This window comes from Dromiciops gliroides, chromosome 1 (genome assembly GCF_019393635.1).
Source record: "Dromiciops gliroides isolate mDroGli1 chromosome 1, mDroGli1.pri, whole genome shotgun sequence".
NCBI lineage: Eukaryota > Metazoa > Chordata > Mammalia > Microbiotheria > Microbiotheriidae > Dromiciops > Dromiciops gliroides.
The window spans coordinates 582,038,917-582,066,283 of record NC_057861.1 but is presented as its reverse complement, the minus strand read 5'-3'; the positions used below and the strand labels follow the sequence as shown (position 1 = coordinate 582,066,283).

Genomic DNA, 27,367 nt, shown 5'->3' with positions numbered 1-27,367 from the left:
TTCAGTTTCCTCATCTATAAAAATAGGTTGGACTAGATGACTTCTCAGGTCCCTTCTAGCCCAAATGCTATGATGATGGTGATCCTGTCCCTTTTGCCTGAACACGAGCATCCAACATGAATCCGCCAGTAACTAGTTCCACTACCCTCTAGCCATCCAGATCTTGCCTTAGAAGTCTAGTCCCATTTTAGAATGAACATAAGAACATCCCAAATTGTGGGAGGGGCCTTCTTTTTATAAGCACTCTCCAGAATTTGTTCCATATGAGGTCTGGTTCTTCCACCACCCTGTACAGCAGTCCTTGCTGAGCCAAAAACTTGGCTGGGATATCAGACTCTGTCTTTACCTCACTGCCCACTAACCAGAATCCTGGGAAAGGGAGGGGAAAAAACAACAACCATTGTTCCTAGGAAGCCAAATTCTAAGATTCAAAATGTGGTCATGGTGGAGCCTAGAGGAGCCACAGTTTTTCTGTGTTAAAGTTAAAACTCCCTGACTCAATTCAATAGACATTTATTAAATGCCTTATTATGTGATTTGAAGGGCTAGGCACCAGAGCTTTAAAGAGGAGGGGATCTAACATGTAAAACAGGAAGATCCAAGATCAAATCCCACCCCTTACACTTACTAATGATGTGACCTTTGTTGTTATGTAGTCCAAGTCTTTGTGACCCCAGCCCTTTCTATCCTTCATTATCTCTCAAAGTCTGTCCAAGTTCATGTTTGTTGTTTCCATGACACTATCGATCCATCTAATCTGCCATCCCTTTTTCCCTTTGCCCTTAATGTCTACCATCATCAGGGTCTTTTCCAGTGAGTCAAACCTCATACAATAACTAGCGTATATATAACTCTTTAAGGTTTGCAAAGCACTTTACCAATATATCATAGCCACTTAAGGTTTGCAAAGTGTTCTATAATAGCTAGGTGGCACAGTGGATAAAGCACTGGCCCTGGATTCAGGAGGACCTGAGTTCAAATGCAGCCTCAGACACTTGACACTTATTAGCTGTGTGACCCTGGGCAAGTCACTTAACCCTCATTGCCCCACAAAACCAAAAACAAACAAACAAAAAACGAAAAAAAATTTAACAAAGTCTCATTGGAATCTCTCAGCCTGTTTCCACATCTGTAAAATGCAGAAATGAAAAAAAAATGCTAATTTACTCAATCCTATAAAGCAGAGAATACAAACTTTAGTACAAACTTTAGATTGTAAGGTGTGAATGAAATTATGTAAAGCATTTTGTTGTTATTAGGCTAGATAAAGCAAAGGAGAATTAATTCTAACTTCAGGCTGGCCTGCCCTATTATAAGTTTTATAAGTTCAAACAAAAAGTAAGCACTTGGAGGGCAATGCTTGTGTGTCTCCTTCCTCTGTTCACCCATAGGGCCTACTAAGGGCATCTACACACAGGGTGCTCAGATGATGCAGTTGATTTTTTGGAGATGAGTAAATTAAGATCCCTTTAGGCCCTGCTGTGCCCATATTATGTGTATCAGTGGAAGGACTGGCAAGAATTCAGTTCAGGCCAAGTTTCTGGCCATGATTTAGAATCGGGTTTATTAAGAGGCGATGGGTCTCTCTGATAACTGAACAGATGTTGGAGGGCAGGGAAGGAGACACAATCTTCCAGCTGAGTTTGCCTTCTGCAATCTATCACCGCATGCAGTCCATGAACTATGGTTAACTCTGTGAAATCTGTAAACAGGCTGTTTGCACCTATCCAGAGTGCATGCTGAGGATCCACTGGGACTATGGACTTACTCAGGAACAGGATTTCAGTTTTTGGAGTAGGTCCCTAGCTAGACACAGTTGGGCCTACACTGTAAGCCAGCAGAAGGGACCTGCCTAGTGACTGAGAGTGGTCACTAAACATCCCTTTTTCAGTCTCCTACCCACCCCAAACACACACATTTTTCATTATTAGAAGGATTTCAGATTTGAAAGCTATCCAAGACCAAGAAAGTGGTGAAATTATTTCTGAATTATTGGTCTTTTCTTCAATCAATCAACAGGCATTTATTAAGCACTTACAGTATGCCAGCCACTGGGAGATAGATACAAAGACAAAAAATGAAACAGTCCAGGGGCTTTCATTCTCTTGGGAGAGATAGCAGGAGATCTAGTGAAGTATATATGTGAGGCATCTGTGGCATAGTTAGGAGTTCTCCACTGGATGTCTGGAGACCTGGGTTCTAGTTCTGCTTCTCCATGAGATTGTAAACTTCTTGAGGACAGGGGCTGTCTTTCCCCTCTTTTTGTATTCCCAGCACAGTGCCTGGCACATAGTAGGTGCTTAATAAATGCTTATTGATTGTTTCTGCAACTTACAATATGACCTGGGACCAAATCACTTGGTCTTTCTGGACCTCAATTGCCTTAATCTGTAAAATGGGCATGCATTCCATTACTGTCTCAAAGCAAGAGGCTGGACCGGACAAACAGTCTTTTGAAATTCCTAACAATGTTTTGTGCCAGTGGTACTGAGACCCCAGAATGATCTAGCTTGGACCCAAATCCATGCTTTTCATACCCAATGCACTGCTCCCCCCAAAAACCAGTGCAGTCATTTGCTTCTCCTCCTCTACCTGTCTGCACTGAAGCTTTTCTCTGTGGTCTGCATACTCCTATTGAAGGCAGCCAGGCAGATCTGAGAAGGTCCTGAGCAGGACTGTCTCTATCATTATCCAGGTTTCATCCTTAAAGTGTTCATTGAGGAGATCAATTTAAAATGAAAACCTAGTGAACACCTGTCTTTTGGAGGAGGAGTTTCCAGGGCTGTGTGTTTGGAGACTTTACATAGATGCTATGGGTGGATTTGTATGATTTGATAGAGGGAATGCAAGCTCTGGCCAGTAGCCTCAACACTCAGTCTTTACATAGAAGATCACCAAGGGTTGCTGATTCCATTATTAGGAAAGAATACAAAGAGGCCTGCAAAGAAAGTATGAAAAGAAAGAGAAGAGGAAGGAGACATTCCGTGGAATTGACACCTTGAACTTGGACATGTTTACCAGTGGGAAGGAGAAAAGATGCTTTTCTCTAAGGGCTCTCTAAAGATTAAAGATACCTCACTAATGTTAGAGGTAAGAACAGGGATTTTGGGACAAGTAGAGCTACACACAGATTTCAGAGTGCAACAGAATTTTACAGTGCATAAGTACCTCAGGGGTCATCTAGTTCAATCTATAATGACAACAATACCATTTGCTTTACAACATGCCCAACAAAGTTTTAAAGTCTCCAGATTCCATGGGGGAATCCATGACCTCATCGAGGTAACTCATTCCACTTTTATTTTCTTACTCCAAATTCTTATACTTTCCTATCCATTGATGGTAGGATGAGACATATGAGTGGATTTTCCACAGTCCTGCTTTTCAGAAGACCAGAACATCCCATGGGGTTCACCTTGGGTGGTCACAAACTTTCAGGTCATAAACTTTTTGTCTTAATACCCTGATTAATCACCAAACCCAAGTTTGGTGGGTTCTGAATTCTGTGCTTGGTGTCTAACCAGAGAAAGCCTGGGTTAACTCTCTGGAGGTCCCAGTGTCTTATCCTCCCCAATTCTGTTGGAGAACATTGCCTAGTGCAAGGCTTCTTAAACATTTTATTAAAAAAATTTTTTTTTAAGTGAGGCAATTGGGGTTAAGTGACTTGCCCAGGGTCACACAGCTAGTAAGTGTTAAGTGTCTGAGGCCGGATTTGAACTCAGGTCCTCCTGAATCCAGGGCCAGTACTCTATCCACTGTGCCACCTAGCTGCCCCCAAGCTTCTTAAACTTTTTCCACTCCTGACCCCTTTTCACCAGAGAAATTTTTATGTGACCCCAGGTATATAGGTATATAAAATAGGTATACATAACCTTTTACTGTGGCCAGATTTTTTGAGACACCCCCCCACACATTCAGTTACATGACCCCATATGAGGTTGTGATCCACAGATTAAGAAGTTTTGGCCTAGTACATGTTAAAGCCACCTGGCCCAAGAAAAGTGACTGCCACCAGGACAAATTATAATCCCAATTTAGGGGATTGGGAGCTTGTAACTTGACCTAGTTCTTGACTTCTCTGGACTTTTCCACCTTCTTCCCAGCTCCACCTGAGCAGCCTTCCGTCAATGGGCATCCTCTGATTGGAACTTCCCAGTGAGGACCTACCCCCTCCAGCCATTCTCACTTCTCACCAGCTCAGCTCCTGCCCACAGTGGGACCACCCTACTTTCCCTCTTTTACAGCACCCTTTTATGTATGATTTTTCTTCATTAGAATTTAAGTTCCTTTTTTTTTTTTTAAGATAGCTTCTTTGCCCCACCCTCCCCGGGGCACTGAGGTTTAAGTGACTTGCCCAGGGTCACACAGCTAGTAAGCATCAAGTGTCTGAAGTCATATTTGAACTCAGGGCCTCCTGAATCCAGGGCCGGTGCTTTGTTCATTGCGCCACCTAGCTGTCCCCAGAATTTAAACTCCTAAAGGGCAGGGACTGTCTTTCTTTGAGGCAATAGCAGATACCATCAGGAAGACCATAGTTCAAATCCAACTCCAGACACTTTTTGGTTGTGTGACTCTGGGCAAATATCACTTAATCTCTGTCCACCTCAGTTTCCTCGTCTATAAAATGAGGATCACGTGAGATAAGGTACTTTGTAAAGTGCCTTGCACATAGCAGGCACTATGTAAATGATGGTTATTGCTATTATTAAATAATTTAATATTTGTAAACCTCAAAGTGCCATATAAATGCTAGCTATTATTATTATTGCTTTATTTGTATTCCCAAATCTTAGTAAATGGTTCATCTAATATACTCTAGAGGCATGTGCTTAGAGTCTTCCACAAATTCCATCTGAAGCTGGATTTGGATACCAATCTTCCTGATTCCAGGAATGACATTCTATCTATTGTTCCACCTACTTGAGAAGAGACAAAAAAGAGACCACTCTCTTTCTAGTGACTTTCACTAAGTTTATGCTTTGAGAGAGATGCTAAAAAAGAAAGAAAGAAAGAAAGAAAGAAAGAAAGAAAGAAAGAAAGAAAGAAAGAAAGAAAGAAAGAAAGAAAGAAAAGAAAGAAAAAGAAAAAGATAGGAATGCCTGACAGGCAAACATCAGAAAAGAGAATTAGGAAAGTTCTGACCCTGAATGATCTAGCCTAGTCATTTTACTGTAGGAAACTTGGCTTACCATCAGCAGGGCAGGTTCAGTGACTTGTGTTTTCATTAGTGGGAATGGTGTGTACTGAGCCATAAAAACATTTTCATCTCTGGTGTCCCAGGACATGGATTTATAAGACTGACTAATGTGAAAAGCCTGTGTGGTCTATGGCCATAGAACAGAGCGAAGGCCCCCACACAGTGATGGGCCCCACAACCTTTTTAAGCACTGACTTCCAACTAGCTGATGGTCTGAGCTGACTTTTTAAGAATCATATTTTTTTATTTTAAAAAATATATTTCTATTTCTGTATTTTTACATTTCTATATTTTTATAGCACTTTCATATCTGAAAACATCTTTTCCTCCTCTCCTACTCATTGAACCATCCTTCGTAAATAAAATATTGGGGTGTTATCCTTCTTTCTTTTTTTGTGTGTGAAGCAATTGGGGTTAAGTGACTTGCCCAGGATCACACAGCTAGTAAGTGTCAAGTATCTAGGGCTGGATTTGATCTCAGGTCCTCCTGACTCCAGGGCTGGTGCTCTATCTACCTAGCTGCCCGTTATTCTTCTTTCTTGAAGAGTATCACTATCACTATGTCGGGGTCAAGGTAAAGTGTGGTCCACTGTGGCTGTTCAGACCAACATGAGCTTGGAAGGCTCTATCTACCACAGGTTGAGCACAAAAAATTTTTTTAAAAAGGGGGGAGAAGGGGCAGCTAGGTGGTGCAGTGGATAAAATACTGGCCCTGAATTCAGGAGGACCTAAGTTCAAGTCCAGCCTCAGACACTTGACACTTACTAGCTGTGTGACCCTGGGCAAGTCATTTAACCTTTAATGCCCTGAAAAAAAAAAAAAGGAGGGGGGGGCAGAGAAAGCAGTTCAGCCAAACCAATCAAGGCATTAGCTGTCTGGTAGTATATGTATTATAGCTGGCATTTAGAGAGTGCTTTAAAGTTAGCAAAGTACTTCACATGCCTTATCTCATTTGAACTTCATCACAACCCTGTGAGGTAGGTACTATTATCATTCCCATTTTACAGATGAGGAAACTGAAATAAGAGAAAGTTCAAGTGACATATCCAGAGTTACATGGCTAGAAAGGATCTGAGGCAAAATTCCCACTCAGGAACTTCCTGACTTCGTTTAGTACTTGGATTATCCATTATCCACTATATGGCATCTACCTATAAGTCCCCAGTTTTTTTTTTTTAAGTGGGGCAGTGAGGGTTAAGTGACTTGCCCAGGGTCACACAGCTAGTGTCAAGTGTCTGAGGCTGGATTTGAACTCAGGTACTCCTGAATCCAGGGCTGGTGCTTTATCCACTGCACCACCTAGCTGCCTCCTCTCACCCCCTTTTTATTTTTTTAATATGGAATGCTTCATGAATTTGCGTGTCATCCTTGCGCAGGGGCCATGCTAATCTTCTCTGTATTGTTCCAATTTTTTAGTATATGTGCTGCCGAAGTGAGCACCTCCCCCCTTTCTATTTTTATTTATTTATTTATTTATTTATTTGCGGGTCTATGGGGGTTAAGTGACTTGCCCAGGGTCTAGTAAGTGTCAAATGTCTGAGGCCGGATTTGAACTCGGGTCCTCCTGAATCCAGGGCCGGTGCTCTATCCACTGCACCACTTAGCTGTCCCCACCTCCCCCCTTTTTAAAAGAGACAGTGTTACCTTTTTCTCAACAATTTTAAGGACTTTTAAGGACTATACTTGGACATGATGACACAGGTAAACTGAGTCTTATAAAATCCTCTCACTTGCTTTGTTGATTCTGTGTGAGCCCAGAAAACCACAACCATCCTCAGCTTTTCTTTTCCTCTAAGGGTGGGATGAGGAGGGAAGATGTTATACTGTTTTTCACTTTTGGTGTTAGGTATTGGGTTCCTTCCTACCCTCCATCCCATGCCTGGGTCTAGAAAGACACACACTCCTTCCAACCTCTCAGGAGTAGCAGTGGGTACAGGGAAGGGTTTAGCTGACCAAAGAGGAAGTGTTATCTTGCCTAGTGGACCAGGAATTCAGCCTCTACCTCCAGATAGGTCTGAGAGGAACCAAAGGAAAAACTCCTTGGCTTCAAAGAGAATAATTGTCATCTGCTAACAATCAAAGGAAAATAGACACAGAGCTAAAAATGACCTTAATGGTGCTGTAATCAGATTCCCTCCTTTTACACTTGAGGAAACTGATTTCCGGAGAGATGAAGAGACTTTTGTTCAGATAGTAAGTGAAAGAGGAGAGATTTGAATGTTTCCATCAGGATAGGGTAAGTTATGCTCCTGAGCTATGCCCTCAGGTTTGCCTCCCCTTTTCAGCAATTTTACTTAAATCTGGCCTCTAAATCCTCTGCAATTACATGTCAGACCTTGGGCAATTAATTTCCCTTTTCTAGGTCTTGGTGTTCTCATTTGTAAAAGGAAGGAGTAGGTAGAGCTGATACGGTTACAGTATTCTCTGTTTTTTTTCTTTTTCTTGAGTCTAGGTCCTGGGCATTTGATTTTCATACCTTGCAGATAAGCTGGCATGTTTGGTGTGCCTCCACTTGGCTACCTGAGACAGAGAAGGCCTTCTGAGTACCTGGTAGAATCACTGAGATGCAGAAATCCCCAATCTCTAGGTAGAGGTGTGGCTGGCTAAGTATAGCAAAGAACACAAATGTGAAGGCAAGGCTATCCCCCAGAGATTCCAGGATGCCTCTAGTCACCTATGTGACCCAACAGGGGGAAGTTTTTGATTCTTCCTGGAGTAGGTGATTCTTTTCCCCATATATCTACATTATCTTTTCACATATCAACCCTTTAAGTAGTTAGTCCCAAGTGGAGGCTATTGGTAATAACTAGGTGAATGTGGTCAGTGCATTTGCACTGGACACAGCATATTTGGGGGTCTGCAGACCTCCCCTCCCCCCAGTGTTTCCTATACTTAATAAAACCTGCCTCAACACTGGAATCAATACTCCTTTATTCTTTCCTGGGACTGTGATAGACAGAAGGCAGTGGAAACAGACCTTGAGAATTTTGTTCCACATCCAAGTAATTAAACTTGATAGTGGTAAAGATGGGATAAAGGTTTACATGCCTGTTATCCTAATAAGAGCCCCTCAAGAGGGACCACCCAGGTAGGGAAGAGTTTGACTCTGTGACCCATTCAGGGAAGGAGAAGTTTGGGCTTTGTGTCATGTGGGCTGACTCAGGGCACATTCCCCCAAATCAAAAATATTAATATTACTTCTAATTTCTACTGTACTGATTATACAATGTAATTCATTTTATGCTGTGTTAATTTTTATAATTGAGTTAGTATCGGCCTAAAGTTACCTTTTTATGACCTTGAGTTAAGCTTGGGAATTTAGCTTCCCTTCTGAATTAGTTTAAAGGTAAAATTAAAAGAAAGGTTGTTATTGTTGTTGTTGATACCATTAGACCCTGGGATATCAGCTTGTTTTCTCTAAGCCCCAACAAGTTAACCTGGTGGCATCCCCCAAAAGATGCCATCTGTCCTTGCCTGTTCTTGTGCAATTAGTGGAGATTTTATCTCCTCCAAGGGGATAGCAAGTCTGGTAGTTCTCATTCCCTTAGCAAAGATTACAAAAGGCAGATGAGTCCCATAAAACAATGAACATTTTTTAATTGTCAGTGTGATAACCTCACCTGCATGCCAGCCTACTTTTCTTAGTATAGCCAATTGTAATGTTCCACAGTTACCAAGACCTCCCTTCTTTCTGGTGTGTTAATAAAGAAGGTACCCCCTTCTCACTGGGGTTGCTGGCTGAGGTGGCCAGTCTGACCGGCTTTGTGAACAGTCATTCATCACTGTTAATAAACTGACCTTGCTCAGAGTATGTACCTCAGTCTAACTTTATTGAATTTACTCCAGATTCCCGTAAGAGCATGGCAGAGCTGGAAATAGCTCTTTCCTTTTCCCCAAAATCTTCTCAGAGTTTTCCCTCAGCAGTGTGTATGTGTGAACCTATAAAATGAACTGGAGAAGGAAATGTCAAACCCCTCTAGTATCTTTGCCAAGAAAACCCCAGATGGGGTCAAGAAGAGTAGGACACGATTAAAACGACTGAACAACAACAAAAATGTGGTCCTGGGAAAGTCACACAACCTTTGTCCAGTTTCCTCATCCATAAATTGGAGATAATAATAGCACCTATATCCCAAGATTGTAGGAGGATAAAGTGAGATATTTGTAAAGCTCTTTGCAAACTATATTGCCACCTACTATGATTATTATTCTGGCTATAATCAAATGAGTCATCACTTAAGAAAAATGTGAACTGAAGAAAGCAAGGTTAGAATTAACTACAATCTTTACAAAGGCGCCGGGTCGGTGGGAGGGACGGGGGTCAGAGAAATGGAAGTTTTAAGGTTTAGGTACTAAAGCCAATTTCAGATTGATCAGAAAAGGGGATTAAATCCCCTTGTTCTAACTCTGCTCTAAAGCATTTTGCCACAAGCAGGCGAGAAAAAGGGGAAATCTTGTAGAAAAGGGAAGGGCCTGGAAATGGACCTGAGAGGGTGGGGAGAAGAAGGATAACGGTGGAGCTAGAGTGGAATGGTGATGTAAGGGGCGACCTAGAGGAGAGGAGGGGCATGGGGGCGGGACGAGAGGAGGAGAGGGTGGGGACAGGGTAGAAATGAATCTGAGGAAGCAGGAGAGAAAGGGCGAGGCGGAGCTAGAGTGGGAATGGTGATGTAAGGGGGCGTGGCTAGAGGAAGAACTGACCACGAGGAGGCGGGGCGAGTGGAGGGCGGGACTAGAGTTTCAGTGTGCTAAGAGGGCGGGGCTAGAGGACGGAAAAGAAGAGGAAGAGTGAACATGAGGGAAGAGGCAGTCCTGACGCAAAGAACCGGGTCTGACCGATGGCGCGCCTGTTTCCAAATGCCGGCAACGCTCTCTATTTAGGTTACTTCTCTCCAGAGTTTCCACCTTCTAGGAGCATTCCAATTTATTTATTTATTTTTTTTGGTAAGGCAATTGGGGTTAAGTGATTTGCCCAGGGTCACAGCTAGTAAGTGTCAAGTGTCTGAGGTCGAATTTGAATTCAGGTCCTCCTGAATCCAGGGCCAATGCGAGCATTCCAATTTCTAACCTTCCCCCTCTCTGTTTTCGTACCGTCCGAGTTGCCAGAAAATATGATGCCGATGTTCAGGCGCAGGTTTGGGCGCCTCTGAGAAGAGTCGGTCCTTCGCCAGGGGTCCTCGGCCAGCGCCAAAATTCAAAAGAAACGGAAAGTGCGGCCTTCAAGGCTGGCGGGAATCTGTGGATTTGGCCGCCCTTCTCGGGGCGCTTTTGGTTCTCCTGAGTCAGACCGTTTATTACGGGACCGGTTTTCTCCTTCCAGCCCTGCCCACCACACTCTGCCAGGTACCGGTGGCCCAGGGAGGGGAGGCCTGGTCTGGCAGAACTGGAGGCGAGGATGGCGTGTGTTGTGTGTGCGCGGATGGGTGGTGTAGATGTCCAGAAACTTACTACAGTGGGCAGAGAGTATGTACGGCTGGATGTCAGGGATGTAGAAGGAGAGAGCTTGCAGTGTGTGTGTGTGTGTGTGTGTGTGTGTGTGTGTGTGTGTGTGTGTAATCGATCACAGGGGGTGGGGCAAGGAGTGCATATGTAAATATCAGGGACACTGGCTTAGAGTGTGTGGATGTTGTGTGTCGACATAGGAGGTGAAGGAGAGAGTGTATGCGTGGGGTGTAGGTGTCAGGGACATTTACAGTAGGAGCGTGGGTGTATTTGTAGATGCAGATGTGGAGATTCAGGGATAGAGAATGTGTATAGGTTTGGATGACAGGTACTCAGAACAGTGCTTGCTGGTATATAGTAGACGTTTAATAAGTGCACGTTGAGAGGGAGAATGAGTAGATTTTGGTAGATGTAGATGTGAATGATGGTAGGTGCAGATGTCAAGTATCTATTCAGAAGGTGGCAAAAGTTGAGCTCTGTGTGTGTTTATTTTATTTTAAAGGAAATCTTCCCTACCTTGCTGAGGAGACAGAGACTTAGACTCATTGTCTGAGCTGGGAAGGGACCATAGAGATTGTCTAGTGCCTTGGACCTTAGTCCAATCTCTATAGTTTTCACAGATGAGGAAACGGAGACTCAGAGAGGAAGAAGAGAAGTAACTTTGTCATGGGTGGCAGAGGCAAGACCTTCTGTCTCACCTAGTCCCTGTGGTTTTTTGAAGTAATTTTTTCTTGAATAAAATGACATTTTGGAGGGAGCACTAGATTTGAAGTCTAAACTTGATTTCTAATTCTGTCTCTTTTTTCCTGCCTTTGTGAGCCTGGGGAGGTCACTGAATTGTATAAGACTGTCACATACCGCCAAGGGAGCACATAGGAAAATAATCAGCATCGTAGAATAAATTTATCCCACAGAATTGTAGAGTTTGATGTCAGTCCTTTAGATTGTTTGGTGTTTGGACTGTGTGGTGACAGCAACATTCCTGGTTTTAGAATCTTGCTTCTTTGCTTTCATTTAATGGCTTTGCTGTTTCTGATCTACAGAACTGATTTGTGACCCATTTGTTCTCTTCCAGAAGTTCACTGCCCTCTTTCAAGACAGTAGTGAAAATGCACATCAAGTCCATTATTCTTGAGGGATTTAAATCTTATGCCCAAAGAACAGAAGTCAATGGCTTTGATCCCCTATTTAATGCCATCACAGGCTTAAATGGTAGTGGTAAATCTAACATACTGGATTCCATCTGCTTCTTGCTGGGTATCTCCAATTTATCTCAGGTAAAATAGAAGTAGTGGTATGGTTATCACTTGGGGGACAGTCAAATTTGGATTGTTGCATGGCATGCTTTTGCTGTCTTTACCTCTTTTTTTATATATATATATATATATATATATATATTTTTTTTTTTTAGTGAGGCAATTGGGGTTAAGTGACTTGCCCAGTGTCACACAGCTAGTAAGTGTTAAGTGTCTGAGGCCGGATTTGAACTCAGGTCCTCCTGACTCCAGGGCCTGTGCTCTATCCACTGCGCCACCTAGCTGCCCCCTTTTTTATATTTTTATATTACACTTGATTATTTTTTCTTTAAAATGTTGTCTTTGAGAGGAGGTTTGACTGCTTCTGAGCTTGGTTGAAGTAATTCAGTTCAGTGTATAGCATTATACTTGGAGTCAGGAAGATAGGGGTTCTAACTTTGTATCAGTCATTGTGTGATCTTAGACAAGATCCTTAAGTTCTCATGCTCAATTTCCTCACCCTGTAAAAGAGATATCAGAACCTGTTTTTGAGCTCTTATGAGGATCAAATGATATTATGCATGTGAAATGCTTTGAAAACTTTAAAGCAATATATATGTCAGCTCTTATTACTGTATTACCCTCCCAATTGGTCTCCAAGCCTCAAGTTTTTACTCTCTCTAATCCATCTCCCACACAGCTAGAATAATGATCTTCCTTAAGTGCAAGACTGAACATATCATTCCCCTGCTCATTATTACCTCCAGTAGCTTCTTATTGCTTCTGGGATCAAATATATGGCCTGCCTTTCACTTTTTTTTTTTTGGGTGGGGCAGTGAGGGTTAAGTGACTTGCCCAGGGTCACACAGCTAGTAAGTGTCAATTGTCTGAGGCCAGATTTGAACTCAGGTCCTCCTGAATCCAGGACCTGTGCTCTATCCACTGCGCCACCTAGCTCCCCCCTGCCTTTCACTTTTAAAACCCTTCAAAACATTTTTCCAACCTACCTTTTCAACCTTATTAGACATCACTCTATTTACTTCTTGTGTTCTGGTCCAACCATACTGGCCTTGCTTTTCCTCACATATGATAGCTCATCTTCTGCCCCTCCGTCTTTGCACTGGTTGTTCTTTATTTTTGGATTGCACTCTCATCTCACATCCTTCAAAACTTTGCTTCAAAACTCTGCTAAAGCATTTCCTTCTGTGCAAACCATTTCTGATCCCATAGCTTCTGGTATTTCCTCACTCCCTTAATATTTATCTTGTATTTTATATATATTTATTATGTACATCTTGCTCTGCTTGAGGGTAGTGACTTTTATTTTTTGTCTTTATATCCCTATCACTTAGCTTAGTGTCTGGAATATAGTAGACACAATAAATGCTTATTGATTATTACTATTAATGTTTTTCATCTTTCATCTTTCTTGGATGGGTAGAACTATTTATGTAGAAATCGTCCTGAGACAAGTTGATACCCTTATTATTCTTTTGTGTATAATATTATATGAACTGTTGAAAAGGTGAATAAAATAACTTCTCTTGCTAATTATCGATATTGGTATTTATAGTTAATTCACAGTATGTAGGTAGGTTTTCTTATTGGAATTGAAATCTGACTTTTTTCCATCGATATAATGAGATCTTTGTGCTTTTAATTTTTTACCTTTCACTTTAGGTTCGTGCCTCTAATTTACAAGATTTAGTATATAAAAATGGGCAGGCTGGGGTTACTAAAGCTACGGTGTCAATCACTTTTGATAATTCTGACAAAAAACAGAGCCCTTTGGGATTTGAGGCCCATGATGAAATTACAGTTACAAGACAGGTGAGTCTTTACCATGTTTCTCTCGATATCTAAGAACGTTTATGACTTCCTCAGAAATGCAGAATTCAAGAGTAATATTGTTATGTGTATCGAGCAAACCCTTTTGTTACATAATATCAGTTAATAAGATCAAATGCTTGAATTGTAGTAATTTATTGTGAAGAAGTTTCAATTAAAATATAATTCAGTCAAGTCATCTCAGGTATAACTTGGTCAAGTATAAATATCTGGTATCTTTCCTTTGTGATTAGGTTATATTGAAGATAGCAAGAGGGCCCTGGCCAGCTTAAGGGAGGAAAAGAGTTGGGCACTGGAGGGGATACAGGGAGTGTTCAGGAGGATGAGAAGGAATCTAAGGATGAAGGAACAGTTTGAAGAAAGAGAAGACTGGGGACAAAATATAAACTTAATAGACTTAGAATTTTTGAATTATAGACTTTTAGAGCTGGAAGAAATGTTAGAGGTCATCTGTTCCAGACTTCCTGTCTTCCAGTCTCTTCCTTCCGTTAAGCTGTGCTGCCTGGCCATCTTTCTCTGTGCTTGGCCCTCTTGCCCATAAGCTATGTGTGGACAGACATAGTCTGCACTGAGATTTTTCTGTCTTGTAGGTACAAATGTTTGCCTCAGACTGGGGTACTGGCTTGGGCATCAGGGGACTTTGGTTTTAGTTATTGCTTTGTTATTTAGCTTCATGACCTTGGGTAAATCACTTCTTTCGGCATTGGTTTACTTATCAACAAAATTGAAGTGTTGAACTAGATGATTTCTAAACTTCCTAGTAGTTCTGAAAAGTCTGATTCCAGTTTGTAATACCCTACTTGATTATGCTTCCGTTTTATTTTCAGGTGGTTATTGGTGGCCGAAATAGATACTTAATCAATGGTGTAAATGCAAATAACACCAGAGTTCAAGATCTCTTCTGTTCTGTTGGACTTAATGTTAACAACCCTCACTTTCTCATTATGCAGGTATCTATGGTTTTTATATTTGCTTTACATTAATGTGATATATGGATTATCATTAATTAATTCATAATGTGGTATTGGCTTTCCTTCTGTGTCTTCAACATTAATACTCATTTTGCCTTATCACCCAGTTTTTCCCCCTATTTTTTTGGTGAAGTATGTTTCTTCGCCCAGTTAATAAATTTTCATTTGGGATATAATGTAATTCTTTACTTTGTAAGTGCTTCCAGATGGAAATGGCTTCTTTTGTTGGTAAGTGTTATAGCCTCCTATCTACCACCAGATAGAATGATTGAATTTTTGAGGTTGCCTGACACATTTAGATGTTTCCTGAGGAATAAAAATATTCCTTGCTAATATCTTATTTAACTGAGATATTGCTGATAATATTGAGTGTCCAAACTATTTCTTACATGTTAATTTGCATTTTTTCTTAATTATCTATTTAGGTGGGTATTTTTCTAGAAAGAATTATACATATGAAAAATAATTATCAATGCAGACATATATACATATGTATATTTACACATACATATAAATATAATTTTTTTACATACCTATATTTTCCGTTGTATCTTCCATCTCCCCTGAGAGGCATCCTTTATAAGTAATAACAGAGTAAATAAAAGAAACCAGTTGAACCAAACTTAACATCACAAAAAAGTTTGACGTTTGCAGTATTCTATAACCAAAGTCCTACACCTTTGCACAGAATGGGGAAATGCTTTCTTGTATCTCTTCTTTGGAGCCAACTTTGTTCATTTAAATTTTACGGTATTCGGTTTCTAGTCTTTCTATTTATGTTATTGTAGACATATATATTGTTTTCCTGGTTTTGATTACTTCACTTTGCATCAGTTCACATAAGCTTTTCCATAATTCTCAAATTCATCATGTTCAATTGTTTTCATATATCACACCTTGTTTAGCTAATCTTCTGTTGATAAGTCATCTACTTTGTTTCCATTTCTTCTACAAAAAATACTACTCTGAATATTGTGGTGTAGTTGGTATCTTTTTGTTTGTCTTTGACTTCCTTTGGGTATATGCCTAACAGAAGAACATGTCTGTTACAGTAATTATTTTGGAAACTGACTTAAATTCATCACTAGAATATAGTTGTTACCTTCCTTACTAAAGGAATTACTAATACAAAGCAGTTTTGCCTGTAAAGCAATCTTTTAGCTTGTCTCTGAAGATAGTGCTAGGGCAAGGTTCATGTAAACTTAAAAAAAAACTTAAGTTTTTTTATTCTGAATTTTACAGATACCAACAAATATGAACTTTTTTTTTTTTTTGGTTTTGTTTTGTTTTTTTTGCGGAGCAATGGGGTTTAAGTGACTTGCTCAGGGTCACACAGCTAGTAAGTGTCAAGTATCTGAGGTCGGATTTGAACTCAGGTACTCCTGAATCCAGGGCCAGTGCTTTATCCACTGCGCCACCTAGCTGCCCCCTTAATATGAATATTTTTAAAGATAAAAAACAGAAAAAGGATTATATGTAAAATTATGACTATTATGTACAGCTTATTTTAAAAATATGATATGTAAATTATTCAGCATGTTCCAAAACTCTCCTTTTTTTTTTTCTTGGCATGTCATTTTAAATACTTCATACTTTAAAGGTGATTTTTGTTTTGAATCGTGACCTTTTATTGGCCATTTTATTTCTATACCATGGCTATATTAAATATCTATGGTTACTTATCGACTCTAAATTTTGTGGTGCTGGATTAGGTTGGCCTCTCTTGGTTGTCAATAAGTATGACATTCTTGTAATGTTTGGGTAGAAAGCTAACATGATTGTTTGAGGCTACATACATTAAGGGAGATGTGATTTCTGGAAGGAAATGATAGCTTAGGATCCTATCTTAGTCAGACCACATCTAGACTATTGTGTTCTGTTCTGGATTCCACATTTCACAAAGGATGTTAACAGTCTGGAGAGGATCCATAGAAGACCATGTGATAAGAGGATTAGCTGAAGGAGCTAGATATTTTTCATCTGGAGAGGAGAAGACTTAGGGGGAACATGATAGCGGTCTTCAAGTCTCTGAAAGACTCTTCAGTGGAAAAAGGGATTAAACTTGTTCTGCTTGGTTTCAGAAGACAGAAGTAGGAACCAAGAGAAGTTGCAGAGACAGATTTCAGCTTGATGTTAGGAAGATCTTCCAAACTGATATATCAGAACATGAAATGGGCGGGTCCAGGAGAGTTTCCCTTCCCTGGAGCCTAGGTGATTGTCACAGAGGTTGTCCCAAGGATTATCGCTTGGTACAAGTTGGACCAGATCATGTTTTATATCCCTTCTTAACTCTGGAAATCTGTGATCCAGCTTCCTCTCATCAAAATATACCTGTACCGTGTTCCAATCCTTCAGGCTGTTAGTAGGCATCAGGAACTGATCTGAAAAACTTATTTGGAGATGGCTCCTATGTTCATATCTTGCTACTTAAATTAATAGCTTTGTGATCTTAGACTTAGGCTTCCATATCCTCATATGTAAAATAAAAAATTTAGACTAAATAATTTTTAGAGTCTCATCTGGGTCTAAACCCTATGATCTTAATTCAATAGACATTAAAATGTTTCTGATATGTAAGGCATTGTGCTCAGCAGGAGTTTACAATCCAAAAAAATCTCAATTTCCTGGTCTTCAAAATGATGATGAGTTCATAGCATCATATGATTTTATTTTATTTTTGTGGGACAATGAGGGTTAAGTGACTTGCCCAGGGTGACACAGCTAGTATGTGTCAAGCGTCTGAGGCTGGATTTGAACTCAGGTCCTCCTGAATCCAGGGCCGGTACTTTATCCACTGTACCATCTAGCTGCCCCATATCATATGATTTTAGAACTAGAAGGGACCTTACACATCATCTATTCTGATGGTTTTATTTTATAGAGGGGGAAACCGAGGTCCAGAGAAGTCAAATCTTGTCTAACATTACACAGGTAGTAGTAGTGTACGTAGTGAAAGAGCCTAGATTTAAAGCCAGGTTTTTTCCCTTCAAATCCTGTGCTTTCTAAAACTACCTTCTTTAGAAAAAAAACCCAATATCTCTTTCAATGAAAAATTTTCTGTAATTCTAGTAAAAGTCAATACTGATTTTTAAAAATACCAGGAGACCATTACTTTTTGTCTTAAAGTTTAATAAAAATAAATCCTTATCTTCCTGGAGGTGATGGAAAGGACTTCCCAAAAAACTTATTTCTGAGAGTTGAGGTAGCTAGTAAACCAAAAAAATATATATATAATGACTTCTTCCATTTGAAACGCATTGTTTTTCTGTCATGGTATGCTTTAAACATATTTTTCCATTTTATTTTTAGGGCCGAATTACCAAAGTGTTGAATATGAAGCCTCCCGAGGTAAGGGCATGATATAAACTATAACAGTGGATAATGACATTAATTATACCTTACCTTTATTAGTGCCAGGTTTATGTTTTGGTAAATATCATATTAGATCATTTTGAATGATCTGTAGGTAACTGGTTTTTCTTTACAGTATTTGGTTCCATTGCATATGGTAAGATAATTTTGACTACATAAAAGAATGTTTGCAGTTGTACTTCTAAATTGAGAGCTTCAGTTACTACTTTTCCCCTTGAATAACTAATAAAATAAACAGAATGATAATACAGTTTTGTTTGAATGTAGTTCAGGCATTTAGTGGCACAGTGGGTAGAGCACTGAGCCTGGAATCAGAAAGACCTGACTTTAAATCTGTCCTCAATTTTGTGACCCTGGGCAAGTTACAACTTCTGTCTCAGTTTCCTCAACTGTAAAATGGAAATAATAACAGTACTTGTCAGATTGTTGTAAAGATCAAATGAGATAATACTTGTAAAGTGCTTAGCATAGTGTCTGGCACATTGGAGGAGCTAGAGAACTGCTTATTCTTTTCCTTTATTCCCTTTCTTATTTTCATGGTTTAGCAAGTGGGTGAATTGCTTCTATCTTTCAGCTGAAGACTACCTTGTTCTCTGAAATAATACCTGTACCTCAGGAGTCAGGGATTAAAGGGGTTGATGTGTTCATTTTGTAGTAATATTATAATTATTACATTTTAACCTTGCCATATCTAATATTTTAGAAATACTACCATAATATTTTTTCATATGATTATAGAGAGCTTTGATTTCTTTGTCTGAAAACTACCTGTTCATAGATATACATTTATAAGCATGTTCTAGACAGGTTGCATCCCAGTGGTCCTGTACTCTGGGAATCAGATTAAAATGTCATTGGGAAATGCTTAAGAAAATAAATAAAATAAAATACAGCATTGTTTAATTTGTGGTTTTCTGTCAGTATGCAGCTGTAGGCATCTGTTGTTTTTTGAGTTTGACACCACTGCTCTAGGCAATGAATGTGGCTTAGTTGAGACTCACACAAAGCCTTTTTCAGGTTCATTAATCAAATTTTATTGTACAAAATAACAAATATAGTAATACTTTACATGATAATACATGTATAACCCATGTTTTTTTTTTTGCCACCTCAGGGAAGGGGGTGGGGAGGAGGGAAGGAGGGATGAAAATTGGAACCCAAGACTAATAAAAATGTTTATTAATTAAATGTATACCTATTAGGGAAGGGTTAAATTCCAAACCCAAAGCAAGGCTGTTTATCGTCAGCATCTTCCTTTCTCTTCAAATGCCCCACTCTTTTAAGTTTCGATTCTTGATATTAAGCCCAATACTCTACTTAGCTTATCACAGTGCTCCCAATATATAATTTTAGCAGCAAAGGGATAATCTTTGATCTTCTTTTTCTATAAATATAGCCAAGTTGTTCTGAAAAGGCTTACCACCCATTCTACTCTAACTTTATTACCAAGCTACTCTCATTGAAAAGTCTGTGTAAGGAAGGTGGGCTAGCCATACCAAATCTAAAGCTATACTATAAAGTGGCAGTTATCAAAACTACTTGGTAGTACTAGCTAAGAAATAGAGTGGTGGATCAGTGGAATAGGTTAGGCACAGGAGGCACAATAGTAAGTAACTATGGTAATCTATTGTTTGATAAACCTAAAGACTCTAGCTTCTGGGATAAGAACTTACCATTTGATAAAAACTGCTAGGAAAGCTGGAAGATAATATAGCAGAAACTAGACATAGACTAACATCTTATAACTGTATACCAAAATAAGGTCAAAATGGGTATGTGATTTAGACATAAAGGGTAATATAGGCAAATTAGGAGAGGAAGGAATAGTTTACCTCTCAGATCTATGGAGAGGAGAATTTATGCCTAAATAGAGGATATTATGGAATTCAAAATGGATCATTTTGATTACATTAAATTAAAAAGTTTTTGTACAAACAGAAGCAATGCAGCCAAGATTAAAAGGAAAGCAGAAAGCTTGGAAACAATTTTTAGAGCCATTATTTCTGATAAAGGCCTTATTTCTAACATATATAGGGGGCTAAATCAAATTTATAAGAATGCAAGTCATTTTTCAATTGAGAAATGGTCAAAGGATATGAACAGGCAGTTTTCAGATAAAGAAATCAAAGCTATCTATTGCCATATGAAAAAATGCTCTAAACCACTATTGATTTGAGAAATGCAAATTAAAACAATTCTGAGGTACCACTTCATACCTATCAGATTGGCTAATCTGACAAAAAAGGAAAATAATAAAGTTGGAGAAGTTGTGGAAAAATTGGAACACTAATGCATTGTTGGTGGAGTTGTGAACTGATCCAGCCATTCTGAAGAGCAATTTAGAACTATGCCCATAGGACTATAGGGCTGTGCATACCTAAAAAGACTTAAGTGGACTGATGCTGAGTGAAGCGAGCAGAATCAGGAAGGAGAACATTGTACACAGTATATATCAGTTCTTTCTTTGGAGGTGGATAGTATGTTTCATCAGTAGTCCTTTGGGATTGTCTTGAATCATTGTATTGTTGAGAAAAGTCAAGTCATTCACAGTTCTTCATTAAACAATATTGCTGTCTGTGTGCACAGTATTCTCTTGGTTCTGTTCACTTCACTATACATCATTTCATACATATCTTTCCAGGCCTTTCTGAAGTCATCCTGCTTCTCATTTCTTATAACACAATAATATTCCATCACCATCATATACCACACCTTGTTTAGCCATTCCCCAATTGATGGGTATTCCTTTGATTTCCAATTCTTAGCCACCACAAAAAGAGCTGCTATAAATATTTTTGTATAAAGGTCTTTTCTCTTTTTGGGGATGTCTTTGGGATAGAAACCTAGTAGTGGTATTGCTTGATCAAAGGGTATGCACAGTTCTATAGCCCTTTGGGCATAGTTCCTAATTGCTCTCCAGATTGATTGAATCTTTTCACAAATCCATCAACAGTGGATTAGCATCCCAGCTTTTCCACATCCCCTCCAACATCCAATATTTTCCATTTTTGTTATATTTGCCAGTCTGATAGGTGTAAGGTGATATTCAATTCTTTGATCAATAGTGATCTAGAGCATTTTTTCATATGATTAATTCATTTGATTTCTTTGTCTGAAACTGCCTGTTCATAGATACATTTATTTGTTTTTGTTTTTGTTTTTTTGGCAGGGCAATGGGGGTTAAGTGACTTGCCCAGGGTCACACAGCTAGTAAGTGTCAAGTGTCTGAGGCCGGATTTGAACTCAGGTACTCCTGAATCCAGGGCCGGTGCTTTATCCACTGCGCCACCTAGCTGCCCCTCATAGATACATTTATAAGCATGTTCTAGACCAGGTTACATCCCAGTGGTCCTGTGCTCTGGGAACCAGATTAAAATGTCATTGGGAAATGCTTAACAAAATAAATAAAATAAAATACAGTATTGTTTAATTTGTGGTTTTCTCAGTCAGTATGCAGCTATAGGCATCTGTTTCTTTTTTGACTTTGACACCACCGCTCTAGGCAATAAATGTGGCTTAGTTGAGACTCACACAAAGCATTTTTTAGGTTTATTTTCTGGTAATAATGCTTTTTTTTTTTTTTTTATGGGGCAAAGGGGTTAAGTGACTTGCCCAGGGTCACACAGCTAGTAAGTGTCAAGTGTCTGAGGCCGGATTTGAACTCAGGAACTCCTGAATCCAGGGCCAGTGCTTTATCCACTGTGCCACCTAGCCGCCCTGGTAATAATGCTTTATAAAGAAGTACTGTACATTTTTGGCATTGTACTGTTGATAACGTACTTACAATGAGGACCTTCATTTTCATTTAAGGCCAAAAGAGCTATCTATTCTTTGTGATTAGATTGAGATAATCACGAATCTTAAATTCTTAAATATTTATTTAAAACATTGTCATTCCAGATTTTATCCATGATTGAAGAAGCGGCTGGAACAAGGATGTATGAATGCAAAAAAATCGCCGCCCAGAAAACCATAGAAAAAAAGGAGGCGAAGCTGAAAGAAATTCAGACGGTAGTTGATGTTTTGTTAGATAGTTCATATTAGGCAACTGTTAAGATTCTATGTTTAGGGCTCTTATGCTAGAGATGGAGAAATTGGGTCAGGTTTAGATGTGATATTTTTCCTTTTTCTTCATATGTTTACCCTAATGAAGGTGTAATTCTTCATTTTATAGATACTGACAGAAGAGATTACTCCGACACTTCACAAATTAAAAGAGGTATGTTTTAAATATATGGAATGCTAATTGAAGGATTAATTTCAGGGGAAGTGACAAGAGGAAGTCACCTGTCTATGATCATACAGATGGTTAGTAGCAGACTCAGAATTTAAACATGAGACCTCCAACTCCAAATCCAGTACTCTTTATGCTTCACATACTTATTAATATGGTCAGAGAGAATTCTTTGGCAGCCACATCACTTTGTTGACTCATGTCAAACTTGTAGTCTATTTAAATTACCTAGGCCTTTTCATGTTACCTGCTCTCTCACCATTACTACATTCGATATTTGTACAATTGCTTTTTTAACCCTACTGCAGGAATGTATGTTTGTCCCTACTAAATTTCATTTTATAAGATTCAGATCATTTTTCTAATCTTTTTACTATTAAGTAAAATACATGGTACCGTGTTTTTTCTTGGACCGTGTAATAACATTCAGTTGGAGATAAGTAAAAAAGTTGAATTGATAAAGTTAAGGGTCTGTTTGGTGTGTCTTTTATTAGAAAAAGAGAAGTTTAACATAGGTTATTGGTGATTTGATTTTTGCCTCTCTAAATGCTACAATATTAACATTGTAACATATATTAATATTAATATTATAATTATTAATTTATTAATAATATATTAATTCCAACTGACTAATAATACCTTTTGTTAGTAAAAATGGAAAAATATGATTAATTTACAAATGCTATTACATAGTGTATAAAAGGTAGTTTTCATCCAACTTTGTCTTTTGAGGTCCTTTCCAGCTATAAAACTATTATTTTATGATCTGTTCTAATTCAGTTTTCCAATTATGACATTCAATCTAAAATATGTTAGGAAATTGAAATTTTGACCAGTGATATATGTATTGTAAGTGTGGATGTGTATGTTTCTTGTGTTTTTAAATGGTGGAGGGTGAGTTGGGGAGCTTCAAGATAGATTCCATTTGAATTTCAGATTTTTCTTTATCTTATTGGTAACTTTTTCAGGAAAGATCTTCCTACTTGGAGTACCAAAAAGTAATGCGAGAAATAGAACATTTGAGTCGTCTGTACATTGCCTATCAGTTTATGCTAGCTGAAGATACCAAAGTGCGTTCAGCTGACGAGTTAAAAGAAATGCAAGCCCTAACTATCAGACTTCAAGAAGAAGTAGCTGAGAATGATAAACATATTAAAGAACTTAGCCGTGAAATAGAAGAGTTGGAAAAAAGAAAAGAAAAGGTAAGAAAGCTTAAGTGTATTATAAGGTGAAAAAGTTGCCTTGCAGAGTGATATTATGAGATATCTGTTCTAGAGACATTGAAAGCGTCTTACTGCCTAACCATTTACTTTTGAGAGACATAGTATAGTAGCTTTTAAAAATTATTTATACTCTTTACAAAGTTTTCATATGAATAGAAGATTGCAATATAGTTTTAAATTTTAAGAAACTTAATTGAAGTAAGATGCATTTTATTATAGGAAACTGGTAATGTCCTTCAATCTTTGGAAGATGTACTTGCAGAGGCTCAGAGAGTCAATATGAAATCTCAAAGTGCTCTAGATCTTAAGAAGAAAAATCTGGAAGGTGAAGAAAAAAAGCGCAAAGAACTAGAAAAAACTATGGCAGAGGTAAGCAGCAATATTGCACATTGTAAAGAATTAATTGTTATTTGAGGTTTTTATGACCCCATCTTTTGGCTAGAATGTTTTTTAAAAAACCTTGGCGCACACACTGGCCTCTGGGGCTCCGCAAATGGCACGGTGCTCCACCCACTGGTTGTAGCTGTCGCCATGGTGCTGGCACCTCACGTCATCACCACTCAACGATGCCTACATGGGCCTAGCAAAATTATAATGATTGGAAGCCTAGTGAGGGCAGAGCAGCTAGCTTTGTCTCTCAGAGCAGCTAGCCAATTGGTTGGAGGCTGTCTGGGGTCTGCTGGGAAGAAGCGGAGAGGAGATTCACCATTCTAGCTGGAAGCTGGAAGGCAACAGGACGCTGCTGTGTATTCTCAGCTGATTGCTGGGCGGTGATATTCCGGTTGTATAATTTCCCTTTCCCTATTTTATTTCCTTTCCCTGGATCCTACTGATCCTGTTTGTGTTTTTTTTAAAGTTCATTCTTGTTAAATAAATCCTGCTCTGTTTTGAGGGAGGCTGCCGGTCTCCTTCCTTGTCTCAATGTTGCGGCGAGCCGCTTAGCTAACATTCCCCAATTAAAAATTGGTCCCCACAACATTCTAAAACACAAGGTACTCTAGTGGTACTCAGTAGCATTAACTTTGTAATATGGCATTTTCCCAGTATTATAGTCTAATGATTACTTTAGTAACACTATCTTTTTTTTGTGTGTGTGTGTGTGTTTTATTTTTGGTTTTTGGTTTTTTTGTGGGGCAATGAGGGGTTAAGTGACTTGCCCAGGGTCACACAGCTAGTAGGTATCAAGTGTCTGAGGCCGGATTTGAACTCAGGTAGTCCTGAATCCAGGGCCAGTGCTTTATCCACTGAGCCACCTAGCTGCCCTTTTAGTAACACTATCTTAACACCGAACTCTTTAGGGCAGGGTTTTTTAACCCATGGTCTATGAACTTGTCTTAAAATTTTTTTATAAGGGGAGCAGCTAGGTGGCGCAGTTGATAAAACACTGGCCCTGGATTCAGGAGGATCTGAGTTCAAATCTGGCCTCAGACACTTGACACTTACTAGCTGTGTGACCAAAAAAAAAAAAATTGATAAGTATGTTTCAGTTTAAATGGCTTCCTTTGTGATCCTATGCATTTTGTTCTATGCATTTAAAATGTTTTCCTGAGAAGGGCTCCCAATAGGCTTCACTAGACTGCCCAAGGGCCCTATGACCCAAAAGGGGTTAGAACTTCTGTTCAAAGGGGTGCAAAATATGGAAGAAGTAGAATTCCTGGCATCATAGAGTTGACATTCCATTCAACAAGAATTTTTAAATGCTTGCCATTTGTGAAGCACTGTGCTAGGTACTAGATATGAAAAATAGTTCTTGCCTAAAAGGAACTTAGATTCTTTGATGTCTATATAGTAACTCAGACATTTTCCTTGACCTAGTCAGGGATTTTGAAGTCCTTGGTTGTAAGTACCTATCTAGTTTGGCTTAAAAAAAACTTCAAATGAATTGCAGTATCTGGCTTTATTTCTTTCATATTAATTAGGCTAAAAGTTCTGATCACAATTAAAAAAGGTGACAGATTCTTCAAACTCAGGAGTCTTTCATATCAATAGATCAAAGTTTTTAACTAATATGACAATGCTGGTCCTTAAATCATATGGAGATCTTTATTAATAAGCCATCCATCATTCTTCTCCTTGTGAAATGCTCCATCATTATTTAATGTCATATTTGCAATAGTAAGTTTAAATTATAGCAGTTACTTAGGTAGGCAAAATTTGGAATCCAGGACTTTGTGATTAAAGCCATGATCTTGAAATTCCTTCCCCCAGTATCATACCATTTTGAAATTGTTATGGAATCTATGATCTGTGATATTTAGATAAACAATTTGTGGGGGGGGTGTGTGTGTTCAAAGAGGACTGATTTTGAATCAGAACTTCTGGTTTCAAAGCTTGCTGTGTCATTGACTTTTTCATTGATCTTAAGCAAATTTCTCAACCTTTTTGTGCCTCAGCTTCCTCATATATGAAATGAGAGGGTTCATGTAGTGAACTCTACAAAGTGATTTCCAACTCGGCATTTATAGATCTTTGAGTCTAAATTGACCACCGGGTGGTAATTTTGTTTGTTTGTCTCTGCACCTTATGAAACTAGAAAAGTGGTCGAAAAAAAGGTGGAAAAGTCATGATCCATATTGATGGAGAGAGAATGTATGCTGAGCCATGTATTGTGTGTGTAAAGGAGAGGAAATGAATCCCTGTCCTTAAAACTAATGGGATAGATGATGATGTGGGAAATGCTGCATTTGCAAGTGAAAGAAATTAATTTCCTTGTTAATTATTTTTTCATAAAGGATTCTAAAACTTTGGCAGCAAAGGAAAAAGAGGTAAAGAAGATAACAGATGGACTGACTTCTCTTCAAGAAGCAAGTACTGCAGATGCAGCTGCCCTGACAGCCGCACAGCAGCATTTCAATGCTGTGTCTGCAGGCCTCTCCAGTAATGAGGATGGGGAAGAAGCAACTCTTGCTGGACAGATGATGAACTGTAAGAATGACATAAGCAAAGCTCAGACTGAAGCCAAGCAGGTAAAAATCAGAAATTAAGCAATTTTTAATTATAATTTTAAAATGTGATAAAATGATAAGGGTTGGACTAGGTGGCCTCTGAGGTCTTTTCCAACTCTGAGATTCTGTGGCAAGAATTTGAAGGTTGATAAGCAATTTGGTGCAGTGGAATAGGCTTTGGAAGACTTGGCTTCTGGTTCCATTTGTATCATTTATTAGCTGTGTGGACTTATACAAGTCCCTTAACTCTGGCGATAGTAGTATCGTTTTTATAGTTTCCAGACTCATAGTTTTAGTTAATCTTTGATTCATTCATTCCCCACTCCCATTTCTACTTGGTTACTACATCCTGCTTATTTTATTTTTTGGGATATCTTTTGGATTCTACCCATACCATATTTGTGAGATAACTTGTTGGAATGGAAAATAATGTATATAAAGTACTTCACAAACTGCTCCTATTATTTTTGTTAATATTATTGTTCTTTGGACCACTGAACTTTAGTTAGTAGACCTGAGCTTGGATTCTAGCTCTAGTGGTTATTAGTTGGAGTGATCATGGGCCACTGACACCCATCTGGGTCTCAATTTGTTCTTTAGAATGAAGATAATAAGATTTGAATTATTTATTTCACACAGTCATTAAAGAAAGTTATTTGCAAATTTTAAATTGCTATAAGAATGTGAGGTATTTATGCTTCCATGTTTACCACATATCACTTTATATTTGGACAAGCATAAGAGCCCTCTTCTCTGGACCATCCCCTTTCCAGTTTATTATGTAGATTTCTACCATGTCATTTTGTCGAAAGTACCACCATTTGGGGTAGCTAGGTGGCGCAGTGGATAGATCACCGGCCCTGTATTCAGGAGGACCTGAGTTCAAATCCAGCCTCAGAC

The 27,367-nt window shown here is 38.9% G+C and overlaps 1 protein-coding gene and 1 non-coding gene across 2 annotated transcripts in view; one reads left to right on the top strand and one right to left on the bottom strand.

Annotated features, from left to right (window-relative positions):
- Positions 1 to 6,528: 6,528 nt before the first annotated feature.
- LOC122737511 lies at positions 6,529 to 6,637 on the bottom strand. Its single transcript, XR_006354345.1, has one exon. It is a non-coding gene; the product is annotated as a U6 spliceosomal RNA (small nuclear RNA).
- A 3,339-nt stretch (positions 6,638 to 9,976) lies between these two features.
- SMC2 (structural maintenance of chromosomes 2) overlaps positions 9,977 to 27,367 on the top strand; it is a 48,867-nt gene continuing 31,476 nt past the window's right edge. Inside the window, exons 1-10 of the mRNA XM_043979657.1 lie at positions 9,977 to 10,540; positions 11,715 to 11,916; positions 13,555 to 13,704; positions 14,550 to 14,672; positions 18,003 to 18,041; positions 21,966 to 22,076; positions 22,240 to 22,284; positions 23,268 to 23,501; positions 23,742 to 23,891; positions 26,255 to 26,488. Coding sequence (XP_043835592.1) covers positions 11,749 to 11,916; positions 13,555 to 13,704; positions 14,550 to 14,672; positions 18,003 to 18,041; positions 21,966 to 22,076; positions 22,240 to 22,284; positions 23,268 to 23,501; positions 23,742 to 23,891; positions 26,255 to 26,488 — 1,254 coding nt within the window. The 5' untranslated portion in view covers positions 9,977 to 10,540; positions 11,715 to 11,748. The remainder of the gene's footprint in view (positions 10,541 to 11,714; positions 11,917 to 13,554; positions 13,705 to 14,549; positions 14,673 to 18,002; positions 18,042 to 21,965; positions 22,077 to 22,239; positions 22,285 to 23,267; positions 23,502 to 23,741; positions 23,892 to 26,254; positions 26,489 to 27,367) is intronic.